Source organism: Curcuma longa, chromosome 18, assembly GCF_044706935.1.
Source record: "Curcuma longa cultivar G26 ecotype Majalengka, Jawa Barat chromosome 18, ITB_CL_G26_1.1, whole genome shotgun sequence".
In the NCBI taxonomy this organism is placed as follows: Eukaryota; Viridiplantae; Streptophyta; class Magnoliopsida; order Zingiberales; family Zingiberaceae; genus Curcuma; species Curcuma longa.
Genome location: NC_133878.1, coordinates 3,453,548 through 3,480,600, shown reverse-complemented (window position 1 = coordinate 3,480,600; position 27,053 = coordinate 3,453,548). Strand labels below are relative to the sequence as shown.

At 37.8% G+C, this 27,053-nt stretch overlaps 2 protein-coding genes across 3 annotated transcripts in view; one reads left to right on the top strand and one right to left on the bottom strand.

Annotated features, from left to right (window-relative positions):
- Positions 1–16,016, bottom strand: part of LOC141812319 (callose synthase 9-like) — a 76,293-nt gene extending 60,277 nt beyond the window's left edge. Inside the window, exons 1-5 of one of the 2 annotated variants that reach the window (XM_074700362.1) lie at positions 15,352–16,016; positions 13,310–13,375; positions 13,059–13,236; positions 12,462–12,576; positions 10,908–11,027 (exon numbers count right to left, since the gene is read on the bottom strand). In XM_074700362.1, coding sequence (XP_074556463.1) covers positions 10,908–11,027; positions 12,462–12,576; positions 13,059–13,236; positions 13,310–13,367 — 471 coding nt within the window. In that variant the 5' untranslated portion in view covers positions 13,368–13,375; positions 15,352–16,016. Of the gene's footprint in view, positions 1–10,907; positions 11,028–11,142; positions 11,312–12,461; positions 12,577–13,058; positions 13,237–13,309; positions 13,376–15,351 lie in introns of those variants that run through there. The other variant, XM_074700363.1, reaches the window with a different exon arrangement.
- Positions 16,017–16,087: 71 nt separating this feature from the next.
- Positions 16,088–16,636, top strand: LOC141812359 (uncharacterized). Its single transcript, XM_074700389.1, has one exon. The coding sequence runs from the start codon at positions 16,088–16,090 to the stop codon at positions 16,634–16,636; it is 549 nt and encodes a 182-aa protein (XP_074556490.1).
- Positions 16,637–27,053: the final 10,417 nt, after the last annotated feature.

The window sequence follows — 27,053 nt, the reverse complement described above, 5'->3', positions numbered from 1 at the left end:
ACAAGGAAGTGAGCCGACGAACTCGGTGCAATCCGAGGGACGCGGAAGCTACGGAAGAGTACGCCGGTAGAGCGAGAAGGACGTGCGCGACGTCCGAGGGACGAGAAGCCGGGAGGAAGCATGCTCGAGGGGCGAAAGGCCGGTGTTCCGGGGATAATCCAATGGGCGCATCATGGTCGAACTCGAGTCTAAGTCTGGTCCCGCTTCCCAAAGAACGCAACCGGTTGGATCCTCGAACTTGACGAATCAAGTCACTCAACATAGGTAACCACCCGAATGGCCTCCGTCTTGCCGAATTGCATTCGCCGAATAGCCATCCGGCTATCGACTTTCGCCGAATCGGCCAGTTGGCCACCTCCCAAGTGAAGGACCTATTCGGCACTATCCCTAAGCCGAGTCCCTCAGTCGGCTCTACCCTTAGCCGAGTCCTCTCATCCGGCAGCAGCCTGCCGAATCAGCAGAAGCCTGCCGAATCCTCCATCCGGCAGAAGCCTGCCCTCGAATCCTCCCCATCCGGCAGAAGCCTGCCGAATCCTCCATACGGCAGCAGCTTGCCGAATCCTCCTCACCAGGCCGAATCCGAGTCCTCAGCAGACTCGCCTTACAGTGCCCTGGCATGTCCCATCATGTTCTCTGACTGGCCCACGCCCTTCATTTATTATCGCCGCCCTCTCTAAACACCCACGTGGGCAATGACATGACAGCTACCTACCAGAGATGGGACTCATGACTATTGTGCTTGATTGTTCCTGACATCTAATTAATTATGGTGGGACATCTTGTAAATGATGACGTGACAGGTATGCACGCTCATCTCTCCTTAAAACGACCACTCCCTCCTTGATTCTGTAAGTTTTTCCTCTTTGTTCCTCTTTGTTCCTCTTTACGCTCAAGTGCATTACTGTTCATCTCCTTCCTCCGTCCCTGACCTTGAGCGTCGGAGTGGTCGCGCCGGGGCACCCCTGGCCGTCCTACTGACGTTCCCTGTGATCGCAAGCCATCTCTGAAGCTGCTGCGGGTTTTCATCGGCTCCGGCGGAGTCTCAGGCTACTTTGAAGCGGCCATCGCCCCCAGCGCTATCTACTGTTCAAGGCCAACAGTCCTGCTGCGATCCAGCTTCAAGGGAGGTCCTGAAGCCCCTGAAGCACGCACTCTTCTCCTCCCCTCCTACTGTTCAACTCCTACGGCGAGGAAGGTCCGAGTCCAGACGCACTCTCAACCGGAACAGCCGAGTCAGGTTCGGGTGAGCCTGACTCCGGTAATAATCACCCAGAAGATCTACCTACAAAAAAATCAAGTTGACTTTGACTAAGCTTGACCAGTTGGAAGTTTGGTCGTTGACTTTTTTACCATTGACTTTTTAACCGTTGACTTTGATCAGTTTTATCTTTTATCAAGATAAATACTTAATTTTTATTAAGGATAATTCTCTTTATCTTTTATTAAAGATAAAATTTATCCTTATTTAATTAATGACTACGATCAAAGTCTATCTCTGATCAATGGTTAGGATCGCATCAACGAATCAAGGCCAAGAGAAAATTCATCTACAATCAATGATCCAGATCTATTCTCTTGGGCTATAAATAAGACTTAGAGTTTTAAAAGTGAGATTATCAATTACTTTTGTAATCTTCTCTCTAAGTCTCTGTGCTACAATTGTAATCTTCTCTCTAAGTTTTTCTAGTATCCTCTTTCTATTTTTTCCCTCAAGTAGATGTAAGAACATTACTAAGTCTCCTTTCTAACATCTCCTTGTCTCTTCAAGTATTATACTTCACTGGAACCTCAATCTATCATTTTCGTTGCAACCCTTCATAATTTGTCAGTGCATCTGTGAATGTTTAAACCTCCATTAGTATCTTCAATTAGAGAAGGAAGAAAACTACAGGTTCTATTTGACCATGATAGTATACTTCACTAGAACCTCAATCTATCATTTTCGTTGCAACCCTTCATAATTTGTCAGTGCATTTGTGAAGGTTTAAACCTCCATTAGTATCTTCAATTAGAGATGGAAGAAAACTATAGGTTCTATTTGACCATGGTAGTAAAAATTGTTATTAGTTGCACTAACAGATAGTCAAAATAAATATTATGTAGTATTGCAAATCATAAAGTTTAATTGGGTTCTTTACATCGGCATAGTATTTTACTTAAGGTGAGTTTTAGGGCTCATATTGATAGACACTCAAGAGAAGATCTCTCTTGCTACAAAGTAACATCTCTCTTTCTGTGTTGAACAAGAAAGCAAACAAAGAAGCACCAAGTCCAGCGAGTGGTGGATGGAAACAAGGTTGAATGACTAGCCCACGAGCAACAAACGTTATTTATCCTTTCATCTTGCAAGATCACTAAGGTACAAGATGGATCGACTCAGTCTAACCCCGCCTAATTACACACTCTATTTGATCAATTATTTCAAGAGAATATCTAGTGCATTTCAATCTTATATCTTTAAAACTCTATTTCTTTTCTAAATTTCTCAGTCAATCCTTTAAGAAGCTGTTAGAATATTTAGAGATAAATATTCTGTTTTTCTTTTTTTATAGAATAATTCTCCTAGAATAGGTCCCTATATTCGTGTATAAATAGAAGCTTATCTCTTGTAATAAAGCAAGATTTCATATTATTTTACAAAAACGATGCTAAATCAGTGAACTGAGTTTAAATAAACTGAACTGTCAAGATAAATGATGGTTGAATAATGTTAACTTTCTAGGTTTTATCAACATGTAGGCTATCTTGTGTGGCCCCAGCTAGAGGGAAGATTTTAAATTATAAACAAGATGATCTACTTAACATTTTTCGTTTATCTATTTAAATTTATATTTACTCGGAATTTTGCATGTTTCATATATACTATAATTTTTATTTGGAAATAACCTAATAATACGTTACTATAAATTAGTGCAATGTTTAATAAAGTGTATGATAGGTTTTCAAAAACCAACTACACTCGGAAATGTGAAATTGTTATAAAATAAGTCAAAAGTAAAATAACATTTGTTGTGAAAATCTGGAAGTAAATTAGTGGCTAATATAAATGGTTAAAAAAAAACTAAAAAAACTCCCATCTATCTGAAATGTGAAGAAAAAAAAATACTAAGCATAAATTGCATATGTTGCGTGCAGTTGTTAATTTATTATTGTATTACTAAGCACAAATTAATTTTGCTTACTTTTCATCCATTTAGCATTTAACTTCTAGACAGCATGACGTATTTTCTTTTATAAAAAATACTTTTTTTGCAATATTTTCCATTAATATATGAGATGTTCTTACACATTGAATCATGTCTTCTTATACCTTGAAAAATGAATAAACATTTCCGATTTACTTACAGCTATGTGAGGCACGCTTATCTCATGTCATTTCTTTATGATGATGTAAGGGTTTATTCTCTAATGAATTGTCATTAAGAGAGGATTTCTCCTTGTGCATAGAATTATACCCTCAGGTCATAAGTACTGCATCTCACTTGTTATCTTATGAGACTTAAAGATGTGCCAAGTTAGGCACATTTGGATAATAGTTGGTATAAAATTATTTAAAGTTTAAGAAAATAATAGTTAATTCACTGTATGAAATAACAAAAACCAAAGAGAAATAATTTCACTAAACTAGGAAATAAGTTTCCTAAAATCAGAAGGAAGTCAGTTTTGACCTGCATAAATATCTTCACTGATGTTTATAATACGGGATGCCTTGCTTATACCACCTCTGCTTATGTGGAAAATTCTATCAAAAACATCTGGATGGCCATAATGCATCCGCACTCTATAGAATTATGGGAAAAATATAAATTTCATATTACAAATTATGAAAAGGGAAGGAAAAAAACAAATTCTAGTAACTAACACTTACTTGAGTGGATTAGCAAGAACTCGTTGGCCAAGAGTTACAAAGCTTGTTTCTTGGTTGGACATGAATGACGCCAAAGATGAAACACTGTATGGAAATGTTCAGGTAAACAATACGCATTCAAAACAGGGTGCCATGTAATAGAAACACCAATATACCTGCCAGTAAAGACATGTTCTCGGACACCTAAAATAGTTGGTTTATGTTTTCCATGAAATGAGTGGAACTCCTCAAGAAGATTCCTCATCTTCAAAGCTTCTTCAAAATAGTTATCCTTTGAAAAAGAATAAGAACAATGCATCAAAGGACAATGAAGATCTGAACTATAAGGAAATGCATACATGAGCCAAAAAAAAAAAAAAAACAGCAGCATATGCATATATAAGATCCATATGCATATAGAAGAGCTAAGGCATTGCAAGAACACAAAAAAATGTTAAAAGTAGTACCACCAGCTTCAACTTACAAGAAAACATCAAGTGAACAAGGTCTTAAACTGAAATGTTCCAAACATTAGTATCATGGTTCAGAAATATCACTCAGATAAAGGACACAACATGTCTATGAAAAAACTAATAGCTAGCTTAATACACAAGATAAAAGCAAAATGAAACAATAAAAATATAGAAGAGGCTTTTTTTCATCATCATCAGAGCCATGTTGGTCCAACTATTATGCTACCTTGATACTAGTGAAACTAGATCACCTATGCATCATATTAGGATGGTAACATAATGGGTCATTTTTAGGCAGCCTTCTAGCAAGTGGTGAAGGCTCCTCGTATCAGATACTCAAACACAGGTTACAGTCTTAGCCTTACAAAAGACAAAATTCATACTTATACAATGTAGACAAATTGTGTCCAGGAAATGTAGAAGAGAATTTTAATTAGACTTTAGATTACAATAATCATTCAAATAAGTTATATTTTTGAAATCTTGGAAAAGAATTATTTTATTCATTATTTTTGACAAATGCACATGAGACTAACTGATCTTATGTTGGGCATAACAAACTTAAGCAAACAAAAATGAAGTGTTATAATGGCCCTAGAACAACCACAGAATAGACAATGGCAAAGCCAAGAATCTAACTGGTATAGATGATAATTTATTAGTTCAATAAGCAATTTTTGGCACACAATTATACATCAAAATAATGACAATTAGGTATGTTTTCTAAAATAGATCTTCAATCATCAGATTACGGTTATTACACCCATGTCCACTTAATCGATTCATCACTGTATCTAAGAACAAATCCAATAATCATTATAATCAGACCTCAAGGAGTATAACCATCTCTTAGCAAGGTTTAAAATCTCCATTGTGTCAGAGTTTCAGTGGCTGGTGACATGAGATTGTTTCCCTGCTGACCGACATAAATTCTGTCAAAACAAGGTGATGCTGGTCTAATCAAGAGGAAAAAGAAACTAAAGAAATAAAGGAAGGATAGTTATGATTCATCATCTGTCAGAGAAGCACATTTGACTTCCTGAATGCTCACGCTTCCTCAAAACTCCTCTTCCTACATCCCTACCAAAAGGTCATCCTTCATCGTGATTAGGACACTTCTACTTGGTGTCGCCATCACAACATAGGTATGGAATATCCACATAGCCTGGAACACTTTTAGAAACAAGGATAATTGGCTTTCCTAAACTGTTGTCAAAATGAAGGGTGCAAAAAAAAAGATGCAAATCTATCTTCATTAATTTTGATTAAATTTATTTAATTGAAGCAAGAGTCTTCAGGGCAGTTGACCCATCTAATTGTTCATTTAAGGTTGATCATATCAATCAAAAAAATAAATAAGTGGCCATCATATACATCAAAAGAAACAAATATATGTAAAACCGCCGATATTGATGCAAGTAAAATAGTCCCATTTAAACTAAGATTGGTTAAGTAAACCAAATCAGAAATAATTCTAGTAGAGTTAACCCTAGTTTACCCAAGCCTTCATGAGACCAGAACATGGCAAAAACCTATAAAAATTCCTAACCCCTTGCCTCATTGATACAAGCATGCAAGTTCAGTTTTAGAGGTTCGCCTCTTTCCCACCAGATTATCAATTGAGGCATACAATCCAATGAGATTCTAGGTGAGTCACACAAATCTCAATAGTGTTGCATTATATAGTAATAGAGCAATCTCATCATCACCTCAAATTTGCATTGTGCCCTTCACTGATGTCTTCCTCCACCATTGTAAAGAAATAACCTCAGCAGCCCCATGTTGAGAGGAAAATGAAAGATTTAGTACCCAAGAAGATGTCAATCAAAGCCTCACCCTCGTTTGATCCTCTATTGCTTGAGATTAAAGAATGTTCAACTACAGGATCATCACTCCAACTAAGTAATCAGATTCAATTTGAGAATGAAATTAAGGATCTAAAGACAAATTTAGCACCCCCAAGAGGTAGCTCCTACAACACAAAGAAATGCCATTGATCCTTAAATTTAAATCCAAAAGATCCTCTTACTACTTGCACCTTCATAATCCACAGTTTGTTGAATCCTACTTAATCAACATTTTGAAAGGTTGGAATGGATCAGATGAAATTGAAACAAAATGGAAAATAAATGGGCTGATACGCAGAATTATCTATTTCCTCTCTTTTGTTTGGTTATATTAATGGAATGATTTCAAATGTGGAATCATTCATTCTATATTTGGTTGTTTAGGTCTGTTTAATCCTTCCAATTGTCCTGTCCAACTCAACATGCTTAATCTATATCCAATGGACCGGTCCGCTCAAAGTGTTTGATCCATCTTATCCATCCCAATATGCATGATCCATCCAGTTCGCCGAATCCGCACAACTCCCCCAACACACTACTCACCAAGACCACTTGGACTTCACATCCAATTAGCTCACATCTCATATGCTATTGGCCTTTGTGATTTTCTCACCTGTCCTTCCCCTCTAGTCCACTTGTCCCATCTAATACACTCCTCTCATGTGGTCAATTCTGTTAGATATCAACTTTTATCCCATTTAAATTTTGGTGTCTTAAATTAAATTTTTTTAATTCTTTAGACAGCGAATTATCTTAAACCAAGACAACGAATAATATTTTCAAGGTTGGGTTAAAGTTGAGAGAGGTTTCGATGAAACCTATAGACTAGCCATTATGATTATGGTTACAATTAAGATCACGTGGGTTCAAATTGGGATCCATTTAGACTCATTTTGGTAAATTAGGGTTGAGCTAAATTTCCATATGGGATAAACAGATTTAATGGTATTGGATTGGGTAAGTGCAATTTTGAGGAGTTGAGAGTCATATATACTTCTCCTTCATTCTCTTTCACCACACTCTTCCCTCACTTGATCGCCTCTCTTCTCCAGCACACGCAATGCACAATGCACGATGTCACTACCTCTCCCATGCTTGTGTGGCTTGGCCGCTATCATGCTTGAGCAAAGGGAGTCACTTTCAACGTTGGCCATCTCTTTCCTCCTGTTGGTCAATCATCCTTTCCCTCCCAAACCTATCTCCCTCTTTCGCCTTTTTCCTGCCTCACCACTGCTCGCAATCAGAGAAAAGGTGTGCAACCACTGGCATCTTTTCTCCTTCTTTCCTTTCCCTTTTCACTCCTTCCTATCCCTGTGTTGTATCCCACCACCCATTGAGTCAACCCCTTTCCCTTCCTTTTTCCTTTTCTTTCCGACTATTTCTCAGCACCAACAGCCACCACAAAAAATTACTCCCTTGGGCAAAACCACCATTGTCGGCGTGTTGTATCCAAGGCACCATGACCAAGTCTTGCCTTGTTCATCGATCAAGTTGAATGTAAGATTTCAATGAGTAATTTTATTGTTGATATTGAAAAATAATTATTGTTGTTGAACTAATCTAGACCTGACTTGTTATTTAGGGATTGGCTCAAGTGTTTCATATCATTGAAACTCTTATTTTGTTTCATCGATCAAGGAAAAATTGCAACATAAATATTTTATTATATTTCTAATTAGGGTAGGTATATTTGGTTTACGATGGAAAAATAATGGTTGGGTGTTAGTAGTGGAGTTGTGTAATTGAGATATATCAAGGTACCAGTATCAAGATTGAATCCATCGAATTAGAATTCTAATTAATTTCTAGAGTTTTGTATTTTGAGTTTTCTGAGTTATTTCAATATTATATTTATAGATATTCCTTTGATGTTCACTAATTTTCAGACCTCACATCTTTATTTGTTTTACATTGAGGTAGCTAAATATATCCTTTGACTTGTTTACGTGTTCCTTGTGCATGAACCTAGGAAGGACTTATTTTCAAAATATAAAAAATATTCTTCAATTAATACATGTCATTAGATCTTGTTTTCCCTTCCCTGCTACTTGTTGATTTATACATTAATACACGTGTTTTTATGTTGTATACTTTACCTAGAGAACATATGCTAGTACGTGGTGAAATTAGGCAACTTTTATCAAAAAGTTTATTTAGATTAGTCCTTCGTACTAATTGATAAAATGTAAATCCGAAGTAGAATAATTGTGGTATAAAAATTTATTTAAATACTAAAAAGTAAAAGCTTTCAACCTACCCTTATACTAGAATCCTTGTCCACCCATGAGGTTGTGATAGTGAGTGTGGTCGCCGGCGATTAATATTTATTTATGTGAGGAAGTTATATCATTCTATATCAATGAAGAAAGCTTTAGTTTATACATCATATGATGTCATTATACACTTGAGGACCTTGGCTCAAGTGATTCACTTATTGGAGACACATTTATTAGTGGTGACTTAAAGATGATAATTAGAAGTACATTTACATGTAATCAGGGTTTGAAATTTCGAACCGTATCGCGCGATACAAGCAAAATTTTCCGTTCTGCCAACAGACCGGCACCGGCACAGCGGTTCCGGCCGAGAGATGCCTCCGGAGGTGTCGCCGAGGCCGCGCAACGCCGCCAGAGGCGTCGTGTGGGCTCAGCGATGCCACCAGAGGCGTCGCGTAAGCTCGGCGACGCCTCCTCATGCGATCGGGGGCGCGACGGTCACGATTTTTGAGTTTTTTAACTTAGGGTTTAATTGGATTTTAATAATCAATTCCTAGCTATAGTTGGAAATAATTTAAATAGGCTTTATTAAAATTCATAAAATTATCTTATTATTTTTTAAAAATATTTTATTTTTTATTTTTAAATATTTAAATTAAATTTTTTATTTTAATTAATATATTTTATATTTTAAAAATATCGAAACTATACCAACACGGTACGATACAGTACCGAAACTGTATCATTCCGATCCGGACCGAAACCTCGGCACGGCTCGATATTTTAAACCTTGCATATAATAATAGATAATAATATATATTGGCAACTTTAACTAATGATAAATAAGTGCAAAGAGAATAAGAGTTAATTATATATATATATATATATAGATTAAATATCTCAAATGAGAACTTAAAGTTATAATATAAAATGTGACTTATTTGACTTTGATGATCTCTTAATCAAATTAAATTCTTACTTATCCATTAAGTGTTCATTTTTGTGTTTTTCCATAGCCTTCAATTTTGTAAGCATAGGCGATCTTTGAAGTTATAATTGGTTTTAGTCAATACTTAGAGTTGTTCAAAGATCCTTGATGTGCCTCGATGTGTTGATTCCGACTTTAGTTGTATTCATTATGCCTTTTGCTTTCTTATATAAGTTTTGGTAATAGATTATTTTGTTGTATCGTTTGTAGAAAAAATGAATATATATAGTTTATTAAAAACTTCTTTTTATCTTGACTTGGTAATTGTTGACATGGTTTTTGGTTTCATGTTATTACTCTGACACTAACTAGTACACCTTTTGGTAAGTGAAAATTAGACTTTGAGGCATCACAAGTTATAACATATATTTAAATAAATTATAATTTATAAACATAATTACAAAAATTATATAATATAATTATAAGTTATAATTATTTAACATAAATAATTTTTTACTTTATAAATAAATTTTTTTACTTTAAAGTAATAGTTACAATTATATAATTAAATAATTTCATTATAATTATTAAATTTAAAACTTAGTTAATCATAATTTAATAAGTTAATTATAAAATTTAGTAAATAAGTTGTGATAATTTAATTATAATTTATAAGTAATAAGTTACTTGATGTGATACATAATGTTATCCAACTTAAATTACAAAGTTTATTTATTATATTATAAATATATTAATCGAGAACAGATAAATTTATAAGGTTTAACAAAATTAAAAATATCTAATTAAACTCTTAACACTTTAGGATTTCACCATTGCTCCTGATCTACTTAACTTTAATAATTAGAACAAAAAAAATCAAAATATATGTTGTCAATATTTCTCTTGCTAGTTTATCTTCAACATCCCTATGGAGTTTGATGGAAAAGGAATTGTCTAAACACAAAAATGCTGAAAGTTGAACCCATACCTGTAGTGATGAATAAGCAATCTACACTTCTATATGTCTAGGGCAATGACAGAGAGGCAAAATATCTAAGCTTCATCTATTGCCTAACGTAACATGCTTCACATAAGCTGTTGTCAATAACTTGATTTTCCCCACCAAATGGAATTTATTGCTTAGAGACAAACTCTAATAGGAAACATTTGGCTAGCTCAACAATTTTGATAAGTTGGTTGATCACACATTTCATAACATTTTCACAGGACTTCTAATATGTCTCAAATCATTTGTGTCAAAGAGATGTATCGAATTCCAAAATGAATTCATAAGATAATAACAATGTAATAAAGATTATGGTGAAGTGCTTTAGCATTTGTTCATGATTGTGGACTGGAAATATGAAAAGCAAAAAAGTTTACAGAACATTCCCATTAGTAAATTTTTACAAGAAATAAATCAAGTATAGAAAATATCAATACATCAAACTAATGAATGTCTTGTAGTCAATTGAAAAATGTCAAAATTAAACACAATTTATTGAATGCAAAAAAAAAAAAAACATGATATATTAAATGCAAAACCATAGAGAGTAACATGAGTTGGAAGAAAATAAATAATGAACCACAGCTTACTTGATTCATATCAATAGTCTGAACTGCATTTCCTCTGGTAAATATTACTGCATGGTTTTGATTTTCTGGCTTACCTTCACCAAGCTTGGGATTCCCAGGAAGCTTAATAGAATATATTTCCTGAAACAATACAACATAAGTTCGTCATTGATCAATGGGGTTCAAAAAAGTCAGTAGTCCAAACTTGGCAAGTCTACAATGGGAATCAATTCACAGAACAGCATTTAAGGATTACATGATGATTAAAATGAGGCAATAGTTCCCCCGAAAAATCAAAAAATGGCAACAATGCTAAATTAGCAAATCCCATTGTTCAAAAAATTGAAACATTTCGAAGTACTAGATTATAAATTTAACTTAGTAAATGGGATGATTCATAAATTTTTTCTCCATCCTACAAGCTCCTATGGAAGAGAAGCAAATGAACAGTGACTCAGAAACCTATGAAAGGATGATTCATAAATTTTTTTTACTGCATCAAGATCGCATGGAAGAGAAGAAACCTATGAAAATCATATTGGGAGCATTTTAACAAATGTTAATCACACTTCAAAACCTTATAATCTCACAATTTCATTATTTTTCCTACATTTTTCTGATTTGATATCAAATAGGATTCCCAAAAGTCCTTCAAAATTGCTTATCCTGGGAATAATTTTCTAATATTTTGAATTTGGATGTCACATGATATTTCTGATTTGACTTATCATTGATGTCAATTCATCAAATTATCATAAGAAATTCAATACCAATCTTCTCCTTTTCCCCCCTCCTTGAACATCACCAATGCTTAAAAAAAATGTGGAGTACGGGATGTGATCTTCCAACATGATATCAGAAACTTTGACCAAAATGGTGCAGCCTAAGTGTTGACACATTATATCTGTGACGAATTGGAGATGAAGGGAAGAAGTTAAAAAGGAGGAGAAATTTACATACCGCTGAGCAAGGTTAAAGTATCCCAAAAATTTTATCCTAACTAGAGTGGTACAATTTTAATATGCATTGTGCTAACACAAGCTATAAAAAAACATTATTTTAAATTCTTCTTGATGTGAGTCATACCATAACCAGGCATGTAGATTGTCAAAAAGACAAATCTCATTTGCATGATTGACAAAGGTATATGATCAAAAAAGGTCTATGCACAATCAATCATGCTAGTATCACTAAATAGGCATATTATATACCTTCAGTCAGTCTGCATGTTTGCCAAGTCAACTACCCTCCTATCCATTTGTCCTTTCTTTTTCAAGGTAAGAGAAAGGAATGGGTAAAACTTGTGTTTAGAAAGTTCGCATATAAAAAATGTATTGAAGCATAACACCTCTTTTTTCGCTAAACCTTAAGAATATACAGCATCTAATTTGATAAACCTTAATAACATGCCACCTAATTTAATAGAATAAAAGGTAATCTTAACAAAGTGTTAAGCTAATGAAAAAAATATGGAAGATTAAACAAGCAAATAGGTCTGTTAATAGTTAACGTACAGAATTTTCCAAATGAAAGAAGTATAGCTTTAAAACAAAATGAAAATGCACCAAATATAACCTTATCATTTCCATGGATGTCAGCTTTAACAAGTCTTGAATAATATTTTGTGTGAGGTTTACCATCCTTCACAGTCTCAACTTCATCAATAAAAGCAACTCTAAGGGCTTCATTCCTGGAAACATTCAAAGCATAAGATTGACAACCAAGAAACATAAGCAACCACATGCAACAGTTTTCAGAAAAGTTCTGAACATAACAAAAAATTCAAGACAGCAATGCCTATATATACACAACTCTATCCACTGGGCATGTATATACATCTTAAACACCTATTCAAAAATTATTGCATAGACTCCAGATTATGCTATGCATGACAATTTATTTACCTATTGGTACAAATATCATATCAAATAGTAGTGTTGCTAGATTCAGTAGAGTTTTCATCGTTATTTTACTATGAAAGAATTGGCAGCATAATAAATATACATGTAGGCTTCTTAACTTTTCCCAGATATTTTTTAAAGAGAAACACAATGAATGATGACCTTACACATGGTTTCTCCCATCTTTCTAAAACCAAAAGAATGGTGTGCATGTAGCTTCTGATTGTAATAAATTCAGGGTATAAAAATGTAAAAATGACAACATACACACCGTCGCATCAGCATTGCAATGTCCTTAGCTTCTGGCTTTCCTTCTCCCTTTTGTTTCCCATAGATTTGACAAGTTACAACATAAGTGAACTTAAGATCTGCCTGTGCACGTGCTTGTGGAGACAGATCAAACCCCTCAGCTAGATCCATTGCATTAGCAGTTCCAAGAATAGTACTATCTGCAAATACAAAAATATAAAAGATCGACTAGGTTGTGGAACAAAACTAAAGGTATAACTGACAAGGACCAACCTTCAGAGGTCCTCTCCAAATAACTTTGAAGCATGAGAGCTTTTCTATAGTACATCATCCCACGAACTGCAATTTTAGCATAAGTCAGTCAAATCAACAAAACATTTCAACTATAAGTAACCAATATAAACCACACAATAAGCCATAAATTCACCAGTCATATATACCAAATAGCCTAAGAAGGAATTGGCTAGTAGACCTTATAACTCCACAAAGCTAATTTTTCAATATGCATATGAATTCATACCAACATGCAATATAATATGTCAGTGTGAATTATAATAATATCATGAGTAAGGACCATGCCAGCCAGTACTGATCCGGTGCAACAACAATATATAAGCATACTACTTACCTGTAACTTCTTTCTTGGGTAACTTTAAACATTTAATTGATGAACTAAGGCATACCATTCAGTACAGATTGTTACATAAATATCTGATAAGACATCATAATGGACGACAATACATCTTTCAATGCACATACAATTCCACATTAATCAAACTGTAGTGATAAATTCCCAAAGATCAGGAATCATCAAGTACTCTAGATGTGACATTATAAACTAAAATATACACCCCACTCACATAGACCAATGGTTTAAAATCACAATCCATATTAGGTAGCATGATCGAAAGTTATAGAACAGGTCAATTACAGAAGCTCAACGATGATCAGCATTAATAATCTCTTCTATGACAAATGTGTTCATTACTATGGCGACAGTTGGAATGCTTCAGCATGCATAAAGATGAACTTAAAAATAATTGTTATACTTTATAACTTGTATTTCTGGTTCAATTTATTATCTATTTTCTATAGTCATTTTTCTAAAGTAAACAAGTGAGATGATTATATAGGTAAAAATTTGAAGTATTTCACAAGTGATAAAACTCGAAACAACTTCTCTAGGTAACTCGGAACAATTTTGCACAACTCATGAGCATCTTTTTCCAATGAAGGAGCTTCTTCAAGCGCTATGATGACTTGATATAGCTACACAATGTGATGACTCACAAATCAGCTCCATAAGGACAGCACAACTAGCAATACATCCCCACAAGGATTTTCTTGTGACCAAGTTCAAAAGGATCAAACAAGCAATGCAGGAGTTTCTTTCAACATGAAAATAGCTCCAGAAGGACCCAAGTCTCAAGCATCTTCAGTCAACTGAGAAGAAAATTATGAAATAGCTCTTCTAAATATGTAATCATTTGCTCTTCTTTTTCTTCTTCATCTTTTTGCTCCCTCCACCTCTAATTCGCCACGGCACTCCAACATAATATGAAATCATCTCTCTCTAGTTGGCCACCAAAACTTCAGCTCAGAAGGAGAATTTAGACCATGCATAGACATGTGCACTTGATCTATATTTCTTCAAAACACAAGCATATTTCTTCAATTTTAGAAAAACTATATGAAACAGAAGCTTCAGTGAGTTAAGGTTGAGCAGATAAATATTTTATTCAGGTCACCTCCCTCCAACTCCAATGTGCCTCAGATAGCACATTATGTTACATCTTCTACAGTTTCCTGTTGATGGTCATAAATAAACAAGTCCATCGAAGAATATGATAGCATTTACAAGTCGCATAATATCACCAATGGGATTATAGTAACTGATTAGTATACTCACATTCCAACAACTATTGATAGGTATCAAACACTTATACTATATGGCTTATCTAACACATTTTACTTTTCATTCATCTGCTGCAAAATACAATGAAATTGCTATAAAGAAGAATGGCTTTATCATAATATATGGCTTATGAAAGATATTTTAACTTTTCATTCATCTGTAGTTTATTACAACAAAATTCTTCTAAAGAAGAATGGCATCATTTATAAGTGCAATCATAACAATCAAACAGAGGAAGTAAGAATATCACATGAAATATAATGACAATATTGTATTATAGTGTCAAAGCAAGTGACCTTAGAATGAACATAGAAGACAGCAAAAACTCAAGCATCACATAATATTATGTGTTTTTAGGGAAAATATACCCCAAAAAAAAAAAGAAGAGATCCAATCCTACCAGTTCTTGCTAAGGTTTGTCCACGATAAGAAGCCCAGAAGCGGAGTTCCAGTTTATCATTTTCACTCTCAAGAAGCTCAGAATCATCAGTGTCTTCCTTTCTTCCAATGCGTTCCAGAAAGTTTTTCCACTCATCTAATCAACAGAAATGAACATCACCAGAAATAATTTTCAAAAGGCATTACTACACTAACTTAAATATGAAAGAGTTATTGAAACACAATACACTAGAAACACAAACCCTAGAAAAAGAATAAATAATTAGCCATGCCAAATTAACAGCATAAGCGAAGCATATTATAGAATCCTCTTACCAACATCTCACAACTGTTAAAGATTTTAGTATATACCATAAACGGCTAGACATAGCTAATAAATCCAGAAGGTAATCAAAGAGATATATATACCCTCCCTAGTACCTCATTTCTTAATAATAAACAATTATCTTCACAAGCTAAAAAAGAGGGGGAAATTAATATACAAAAAAGGGTATTAGATCCATCAAGTAATGTGAACAGCACAATCAATCTGAAGCATCATCTGATATTGAAATAAGACATTTTATCCGAAAATCAATTTGGAATTATACTTGAAAGGTAGACGATAAAAACTATATGAGAACAACAACAACCAAGTCTTTATCCTATTAAGTAGGGTTCTGAGGGAATTAGATGGAGAAGTCAAGAAAAGAAGCCTAACGTATATTGAAACAATTAAGAATATATATGTGGATATAATGACAAAGGAGTTCTTGAGTCTGAAGCAGGGAGAGAGGTCTGTTACGGAATATAATACAGAGTTTGCTAAACTCTCAGAGTTTTATCCACAACTGGTGGCACAGGACGAGGATCGGATGGTTCAGTTTATGCAAGGCCATTCCACATATATACGAGTTTGGATGTCCGGGTCTTCTATCCACTTGTACAGAGAGGCCTTAGACCGATCACTTTCTATCGAGTTGACCCATCAGCAGATAGCTCGAGAGAAAGAGACTGGGAAGCAGAGTGCTCGTGGTAAGATGAAGAGTCATGACTCTCAGTCGACTGGTCAGAAGAGACAGAAGATTAGACAATCGTTAGGAGGAAAGTTTCATACTACCTCATATCCAAGCCAGAAAGATAAGAATAAGAAGTGTAATCGCTGTGGATCACATAGTCATATGATAGTTGATTGTCCATTGGATCAGTCTATCTATTACTATTGCAAACTTCCAGGTCATACAGTCAGAGAGTGTACTCTGAAGGCTCAGTTGGAGTCTATTGATGCTGCATCTTCTGGAGGATAATCTACACAGCAGCGATCATAGAGGACACAGAGGACCAGAGGCCCACAGCAGCAAAGATCCCTACCGTCTTAGCCACAGATATATATGCTGCAGGGGAAAGATCATCCAGCTTTACTAACATCATTTCAGTATCCCACTGGTTCAGAGACTCGCTATTCTACACAGCAGTATATATCAGTGATGCCTTAGTCATATATGTTACCTTCTTAGCAGCCTCAGTTTCCAGCTCCTCCGAGTCAGATTCTGACGGAGTGGAGGCCTTCTACCTCTCAGTCGGTTGCACAGCCGTCCAGTACAGAGGTTGGACATGTCTATGCTATCACTCAGGAGGATACGCAGCGGGCCGATGGATCGGTCATCCGGGGTATGGTTTCTGTTTATTTATATATGCAGATACCTTAATTGATACTGGTAGTTCTCACTCTTTTATATCTAGAGTATTTTTGTAAAAAATTGATAGAATCCCTATGATTAGATCGTGTAGTCTAGCAGTATCTTTACCATCAGGTGAAGTGCTGACTACAAATCAGCAGATTAAGGGATGTCCGCTGGATTTCGATGGTCATACCCTTACAGTGGATCTGCAGGTGCTAGATATGGCAGAATTCGATATCATTCTGGGTATGGATTGGTTGGCCACTTATCATGCTACAGTAGATTGTTGAGCGAGAGTGGTTACCTTCTGACCTCCGGATCAACCCACTTGGGAATTCGTTGGCACTCAGAGTGATGGATTATCTCTCATCTCGGCTATACAGGCTTAGAGGATGTTAGATAGTGGTTGCCGAGGTTATCTACTATTTCTGAAGCAAACAGAGGAAGACGGTATTTCTTGTCCTTCCGATGTTCGTATTGTCCGAGAGTATCAGGATGTTTTTTCGGACGAGCTTCCTGGCTTGCCACCTCAGAGGCAAGTCTAGTTCACTATTGAGGTGATTCCAGGCACGACACCCGTGTCTAAGGCTCCGTATCGGATGACACCGAAAGAGCTAGAAGAACTTAAAGTCCAGCTACAGGAATTATTGGATCGGGGTTTCATTCGTCCGAGTGTTTCACCATGGGGAGCCCCAGTCCTGTTTGTGAAGAAGAAAGATGGAATCTATGAGATTGTGTATCGATTACCGCAGCTTGAATGCGGTAACAATCAAGAACAAATATCCGTTGCCACGCATCGATGATTTGTTTGACCAGCTGAAGGGTTCATGCGTGTACTCTAAGATTGATTTGCGATCTGGCTATCATCAGCTCAGAGTACGAGACGAGGATGTTCAGAAGACAGCCTTTCGCACTCGGTATGGACACTATGAGTTTTTGGTGATGTCGTTCGATCTCACCAATGCTCCGGTCGTATTTATGGATCTGATGAACCGGATTTTCTTGGAGTATCTGGATCGGTTCGTCATTGTCTTTATCGATGATATTTTGATATATTCTCGATCAGAGGCAGAGCATGAGCAGCATCTCCGCATTGTACTCGAGACATTACGTCGTGAGCAGCTGTACGCAAAGTTCAGCAAGTGTGCTTTCTGGTTATCATCGATGGGATTTCTTGGACACGTTGTATCTAGCAGAGGGATTTCTGTTGATCCTCAGAAGATAGAGGTTGTTACTGGTTGGGAGCAGCCGAAGACAGTTCAGGAGGTCCATAGTTTTCTGGGTTTAGCAGGATATTATCGGAGATTTATTGAGGGTTTCTTGCATCTTGCTACACCGCTGACTCGTCTAACCAAAAAGGGAGCGAAGTTCATCTGGTCAGAGGCTTGCGAGACTAGCTTCCAGGAGCTTAAGCAGCGGTTAGTGAGCGCTCCAATTCTAGTGATTCCTTCTGGCGAAGATGGATTCACACTTTACACCGATGCATCATTCCAGGGACTAGGTGCGGTATTGATGCAGCGTGATCGGGTAGTCGCTTATGCTTCTCGTCAGTTGAAAGACCATGAGAAGAACTACCCTGTGCATGATTTGGAGCTTGCCGCTATTATCTTCGCTTTAAAGATTTGGCGACACTACTCTATACGGAGTTACCTTCAAGATCTTCATAGATCATAAGAGTTTGAAGTATCTGTTCACCCAGAAAGAACTGAACCTCAGACAGAGACGCTGGATGGAGTATCTGAAGGATTACGACTGTACCATTAGCTATCATCCAGGGAAAGCTAATGTGGTCGCAGATGCGCTTAGTCGGAAGTCACGTGGGATTCTGGCTAGTCAGATGGTAGTCGTTACTGATCTGATCCGGCAGTTTTCAGAGTTGGGACTGATAGAGCATAGTCGGACTCAGCATGGTGTTTTAGTTTCGATGGTTGCTCAGTCACCTATAGTGGAGAAGATTAAATTGGCACAGGCTAGCGACCAGCATCTCCAGTTTATTCGTAACAGGATGGACTCCGGACAGCAGTTAGAGTTCTCATGTGACGCAGAAGGGATAATTCAATTTCGAGGATGACTTTGTGTTCCAGAGCAGCATCCGGTTAAAGATGAATTGTTGCATGAGGCACATCATTCGAGGTTTGCGATACATCCAGGTGGTACTCGTATGTATCGAGACCTTAAGCGCTCTATTGGTGGAACGACATGAAGAGAGACATCGCAGATTTTGTTGCGAGGTGTTTAGTCTGTCAGCAGGTGAAGGCTGAACACTAGAGACCAGCAGGATTACTTCAGGAGATACCAATGCCTGAGTGGAAGTGGAAGCACATCACAATGGATTTCGTTACCGGCTTGCCTAAGACCCGGAAGGAACATGATGCGATTTGGGTAATCGTCGATCGGTTAACCAAATCCGCTCATTTCCTTTTGATACGTCGGATAGATTCACTGGATCGTCTAGCAGATGTTTATTGCAGAGAGATTGTCAGATTACATGGAGTACCTGCTAGTATTATTTCTGATAGAGATCCGCGATTTACCTCACGGCTTTGGCAGAGTCTACAGCAGGCACTAGGCACAGAGCTTCACTTCAGTATAACATTCCATCCCCAGATAGACGGTCAGTCAGAGCGCACTATCCAAACTCTTGAGGACTTATTGAGAGCTTGTGTTATGGATTTCGACGGTAGCTGGGAGGATCACTTACATTTGGTGGAGTTCGCGTATAATAACAACTATCATTCTACTATTCAGATGGCTCCATTTGAGGCCTTGTATGGTAGACCATGTCCATCTCTGGTATTGTGGGAGGAGGTTGGTGAGCGACAGTTATTGGGTCCGCAGAGTATACAGCACGAGGCCGAGCTTGTATGAGTTATCCGATGACGTATGTCAGAGGCTCAGGATAGACAGAAAAGTTATGCGGATCGGAGACGTCGGCCATTGGAGTTCTCTGTGGGTGATCACGTATTTTTGCGAGTATCACCCACGAAAGGGGTGAAGAGGTTCGGACTGAAGGGAAAGCTGGCTCCACACTACATTGGTCCCTTTGAGATACTAGAGCGGATTGGCGAGGTGGCATACCGCCTGACATTACCGCCGACACTTGCGTGTACATAGCGTATTTCATGTTTCTATGCTGCGGAAATACGTACCTCATCCTTCGCATGTTCTGAAGGAAGTACCTGTTCCTCTCCAGCCAAACGCATCTTATGAGGAGATTCTTGTGCGGATTCTTGACCATAAAGAGAGACAGTTGCGGAACAAAATCGTTCGACTTGTAAAAGTTGGATGGCAGCATCATTCAGATGAGGAGGCTACATGGGAGCTGGAGGATGTTATCCGAGCTCGATATCCCCATCTATTTGCTTGAGGTATGATTTCAATTTTCTTAGTATTTCTGCATTGTAGTATGAAGTTAATAAATTTGGGGACTAAATTTTTTTTAGTGGGGGAGAATGTAAAATACAAGAACAAAAAGGGAGTTAATTGAAAATAATTAACCCTAATTAATAATAAGTAGTAAGATTTTTATTAGGGTTAGTGAAACTAATCAATTGGTATTTAATTAGCCCTAAGCTCATTAAACCAAGCCATTTAAAACCCATTGATTTTGACCAAAATCAGCCACTTAGAGTTAATTATAGGGGTTAATAGGTTAATGGTTAATCTAGCTCTTAACTAATTAAACCTAGCTACTTAGAGTTATTAAAGATTAAGGATTAATAGGTTAAAGGGTAAAGCTTATTGGGTCCAATCCGTTAGGCCACCGGTAAGTTAAGCCTATAAGAATGCTATAGGGTCATGATTTCTCTTCCTTATCCGCGATTTCCTTCCCCTGTTCCCGACTCTTCCTCCTCTATTTCTTCTTCTTCGTCCTGACCGCACGAACCAGAGAAGGAGCTGTTGGAGCCGGCGACAAAAGAGGGGCTACCGGCGATCTAGGTCTCCCACTCCGGACTTGGTTCTTGCCGGGTTAGCTGCTAATCCATCCAGTAAAGACGGCGAGCGACGACGTAGTGGAAGAGGAGGAAATCGACGGTGATCGGTAGATAAGGGATTTTGAGTTGGGTGATTGTCTCTTAGGGTTTTCCTTGGATTTCCAACTTAATAAGGAACGAATTCTCAGATTTCCCTTCGTTTCTTGATTTCAATCGAATCGGTGTAGATCTTGGTTTTGGCCGGCGGCGTGGATTGGTCAAGCTCGGCTAGGGTTTTAGAACCAAGTAGATCTAGGGCATTCCACCAAATCTGAGGTAAGGTGTTATTTGTTGATCCAATTAAACCTTGAATTGGTTCGAGATCAGGATTTTTGATTACTATATGATTGAAGAGGCTCGGTTCTTGAACTAATCAGGGTGGTTTTGTGGAGTCAAGGGAACAAGGAATCTAGGGTACTCTTCGATCAAGCCTTTGGATCAGAGGTGAGCCTTCTTTCTCGAATTTGATTGGAGTTAATAGAATGGATCGGTTGATGTTGATGCTGTTAGGGATTAACAATGGATTTTGTTTAGATTTAGGTATGTGTTGCTGTTGGTTTATGTTTGATTAGTTAACTGAATACTATATTATTAAATCTAATGGTAACATCTTGAAACAAGGCTTAGAAGTTCTGTTTATGTTTGCTCTGATTTGTTCATGGCTAGAATAATTAGAAACTTGGTAAACCTTGATTAGGTTGTTTACTATTGATTTTAGGTTCTTAGAATTAATCTAAGGAAGTTGTATTTGGTTAGGACATTGCCATTATGGTTCTGTTATATGTTCATGATCAATGAATTGGGTTTAATTAAACTTGAGATTAATTGTGTTAACAAGTTAATAAAATTAATTAGTTAATTGGTTAATACAACTAATTAATTAATTTATTAATTAACTCGTGTTAATAGAAACCTAATTGGTTCCTAGCATGAATCCGAATTTTAATCTTACTAGGTTAGAATGTGTTTATTAAACTAATATGAGTTATCTTGGATTTGATTAAATACGAAATTAGTTATATTAAATTGTTAATATAGCTAATTGATTATTTGATTAAATCCAGATAATAGAAACCTAATGGTTGGACTAGTCTAACCCAAGTTAGGTTAACTAAATAGAATTAAACTAACCTTGGTCTGATCAGGGTTTCTTTGATATATCATTGTATTTAGGATGATATTATTCTTCTTACAGAATCCTGAGTGATTATAGGACTTTGATACTATACGAGGATATTTCTGTGGGTTCTAGTATTTGATCTGTGATACATAAGGTGGGTAATTTTCTGTATTTGGTCAATACAGATCTATCCTATTTCCAGTGCATGTTTTATTCTCTATTGTTGTTGATTAGTCTCTTGATCACTTTCCTATACCTATTTGGGTTAGACACTTATGTTACTCATGTTTATACCATGCTTGCAAACTGTAGTGTGGAGCCAGCTTTCCCTTCACTCCGAACCAACCACCAAAACCTTCACCAGGCCATGGTCAAACAAATCATCGATGCGTGGCAACGGATATTTGTTCTTCACTGTTACTGCATTCAACTAGCGGTAATTGATACATAATCGCATAGATTCGTTCTTCTTCTTCACAAATAGGACTGGGCTCCCCATGGTGAAACACTCGGACGAATGAAATCCTGATCCAATAATTTTTGTAGCTGGACTTTAAGTTCTTCCTGCTCTTTCGGTGCCATCCGATACGGAGCCTTAGACACGGGTGCCGTGCCTGGAATCACCTCAATAGTGAACTGGACTTGCCTCTGAGGTGGCAAGCCTGGAAGCTCATCCAGAAAAATATCCTGATACTCCCAGACAATACGAACATCGGAAGGACAAAAAGTACCTTTTTCCTCTGTTTGCTTCAGAAACAGTAGATAACCTCGGCAACCACTATCTAACATCCTCTGAGCCTGAATAGCCCATCACTCTGAGTGCCAACGAATTCCCAAGCGGGTTGATCCGAAGGTCAGAAGGTAACCACTCTCGCTCGGCAACCTACTGTAGTATGATAAGTGGTCAACCAATTCATACCCAGAATAATATTGAATTCTGCCACATCTAGTACCTGCATATCCACCGTAAGGGTATGACTGTCGAAATCCAATAGGCATCCCTTAATCTACTGATTTGTAGTCAATGTTAGGATCGGTTGGTTCGCTAGAGGGGGGTGAATAGCGTTTCTCGATTTTTCTTGATCTTTCTCTGCACAGAGATTAGCGGAAGCAAAAATATAAAAGAGAAAACAAGAGATCAACGCTAACCCAGTTTGTTTACTTGGTATCCACCTCCGTAGAGGTGACTAATCCAAGGATCCACACGCACGCACACACCCGATGCACTATGAATCTTCTCCTTCTCGAAAACCTCAAAGGCGGAGAAACCTTTACAACTCTTTTGATCGACTCAAAAATGATATGAAAGAATGTCCAGGAGGAGAGAAAGTAAGCAGAGAATAGAGAACAAACATGTTCTCAACAGAAGCGCAAAGAGACAGAAAATGGTGAAGATTCTTGATCAATTCTCGAGCAGGCTTCTTTTATAACTCTGCAACATCAGTCGACTGCTGGCAGGGCCAGTCGACTAATGCCTTCAATCGGCAACAAAATAATTCTTTGGCCGAGTCGAAAGGACCAACCTTGCTCAATTGCTCTTTGGAGAGTCCGCACTGCAAGGTCGTTATGGCTTTTGCATTTGCCTGCGCCTTCTTACATATGTCCTTTGACCAGTTTTTGATAGGTAGAGTTGTTCCATTTGCATCCTTCGATTTTTCGAAGCCTTCTACAACAATAATCCAGTTTTCAAAGTCATTCATTAAATAAAATTCCATTCTACCTTTCCAGTATGCGAAATCGTCTCCGTTGAAGAATGGTGGTTGTGCGGTGCTATATCCCTCTTGGAATGCCATGAGTTGCTCCGGTTGATTGTTAGATCCTCCGAAACGTAACCTCGCTCTGATACCACTTGTTAGGATCGGTTGGTTCGCTAGAGGGGGGTGAATAGCGTTTCTCGATTTTTCTTGATCTTTCTCTGCACAGAGATTAGCGGAAGCAAAAATATAAAAGAGAAAACAAGAGATCAACGCTAACCCGGTTTGTTTACTTGGTATCCACCTCCGCAGAGGTGACTAATCCAAGGATCCACACGCACGCACACACCCGATGCACTATGAATCTTCTCCTTCTCGAAAACCTCGAAGGCGGAGAAACCTTTACAACTCTTTTGATCTCCTCAAAAATGATATGAAAGAATGTCCAGGAGGAGAGAAAGTAAGCAGAGAATAGAGAACAAACACGTTCTCAACAGAAGCGCAAAGAGACAGAAAATGGTGAAGATTCTTGATCAATTCTCGAGCAGGCTTCTTTTATAACTCTGCAACATCAGTCGACTGCTGGCAGGGCCAGTCGACTGATGCCTTCAATCGGCAACAAAATCTCGCATTAAAGTGCATTAAATGCTTGCCAATTTTCTGCAACGTTCAAATCACAGTCGACTGTTCAAGACCAGTCGACTGGCAACAGTCGACTCACCATAACACCAGTCGACTGCCCAGTCGACTCCTGTCTTCCTCTGGCTCGACTGATTTTTCTGTGTGCGTCTGATTTATGAGCAGTCGACTGCTGGCAGGGCCAGTCGACTGGTGAAGCTGAAAAATCACATTTCAGCTTCTCTTGACCTAGACCTCGGCCTTCAAACATCTCCCACAGCCTCATGCCTTCCCTGCACTAGCTTGAGATGCTTCCATCAGCTTCGTCATGTCAAGTCCTTGCCAAGACTACCCACTTGGACTTTTCCTTGCCAAGACTACCCACTTGGACTTTTCCTTGCCAAGACTTCCCACTTGGACTTTTCCTTGCCAAGACTTCCCACTTGGACTTTTCTTTGCCAAGACTACCCACTTGGACTTTTCTTTGCCAAGACTTCCCACTTGGACTTTCTTTTGCCAAGACTACCCACTTGGACTTTTCTTTGCCAAGACTACGCTTGGACTTTCCTACAAACTTGCATCACACATGTTAGATCACAAGTATTGCCTAACTTCAAACATGGTTTAGCCAAACATTGAAACTCAATGCACTTGGGGCAAAGATTGCACCAACAGTCAACACTTCATCTAATAGTAAAAATACTGCTAGACTACACGTGCTAATCATAGGGATTCTACCAATTTTCCTCAAAAATACTCTAGATATAAAGGAGTGAGAGCTACCAGTATCAATTAAAATATCTGCATATATGGAATAAACAGAAACCATACTCCTGATGACCAATCCATCGGCCCGTTGCGCATCCTCCCGAGTGATAGCATAGACACGTCCAACCTCTGTACTGGATGGCTGTGTAACCGACTAAGAGGTAGAAGGCCTCCACTCTGTCGAAATTTAACTCGGAGGTGCTGAAGTCAGAAACTGAGATTACTGTAGAGGTAGCATGTAAGACTGAGGTACGGCTGGTAGATACTACTGAGTAGGATAACTAGTCTCTGGAACAGTAGGATACTGAAATGATATTCGTAAAGCTGGATGATCTCTCCCCTGAAGCATGTATATCTGTGGCTGAGACAGCAGAGGTCGGTCCTGCTGATGAGCTTTGGTCTTCTGTATCTTCTTAGATCACGATTGTGTAGGACGTCCTCCAGAAGATGCAGCATCAGTAGACTCCAGCTGAGCCTTCAGAGTACACTCTCTGACCGTATGACCCGGAAGTTTACAATAGTAACAGATAGACTGATCCAGTGGGCAATCACATATCATATAAATATGCGATACGCAGCGATTACACTTCTTATTCTTATCTTTCTGGCCCGGATATGATGTACTACGAAACTGTCCTCTAGACGGCTGTCCAATCCTTTGTCTCTTCTGTACAGTCGACTAAGAGTCCTGACTCTTCGTCTTACCGCGAGCACTCTGCTTCCCAGTCTCTTTCTCTTGAGTTATCTGCTGATGGGTCAAATCGATAGAAAGTGCTCGATCTAAGGCCTATCTGTACGAGTGGATAGAAGACCCGGACATCCAAACTCGTATATATGTGGAAAGGCCCTGCATAAACTGAACCATCCGGTCCTTGTCCTGTGCTACCAGGTGTGGATAAAAATCTGAGAGTTTAGCAAATTCGATATTATATTCCGTAACAGACCTCTTTCCTTACTTCAGACTCAAGAACTCCTGACGGCGTGCCATGCGGAAGGTCGCCGAGAAAAACTCTCTCTCGAAAGCCTCTCTGAAAGATGTCCATGTCACCTCCTGAGCTCCTAAAATAATCTTCTAAGTCTTCCACCAGGTAAGAGCCTGATCTCGAAGATGATATGCAGCTAAACCAACCTTCTCTGCCTCTGTGCAAGACATATACTCGAAGGTATCCGTAATATTCTCCATCCATGAACGAGCCATCCACGGGTCAGATCCCCCGTGAAATAGAGTGAAGCGTTCCTTGGCAGACTTGGCCAAAGTCATAATACGACTTCTGTAAGCCGGAACAGCTGCAGGCATAATCGAAATAATTCCCTAAGCCTGAGAACTCTATTCTCCAGTAGGCATATTACGGTTCTGATCACCTATATCCCTCTCCTCAATAATATCTGGCTCCTCTGACCTAACAGGTCGTCTCGGTGGTCAACCTCGTCCTCGGGGTACAGGAGTCATATAATCAGATGGTACTTGATATACGATTAGTATAAATTTTTGAACAAACTAGAGAAATATATCAAAATACTTACAGATTATTGCCTGGAGATCTTTTGTCATGTCATTTCCATCTCACAACCTGGATTGAGTAACCGGAAGTCCGATAAACCTGATAAGATGACAAAACTGAAAGAAACAAAACCATGCAACCTAAGACTTAATCTACATGATCTAAATGCTCTGATACCACTTAAATTGGTATCAGATAGACTCAAAAATATGAAAAATTCAAAGAATCCAACCTGCTCTAATACCACAAAATTGGTATTAGATAGACTTAAAAATGCAGCTAATAGACCATAAAACTACGCTTTGATTCCACTAAATTGGTATCAGATAGACTCAAAAATGCAACGAATAAACCATACAACCTTGC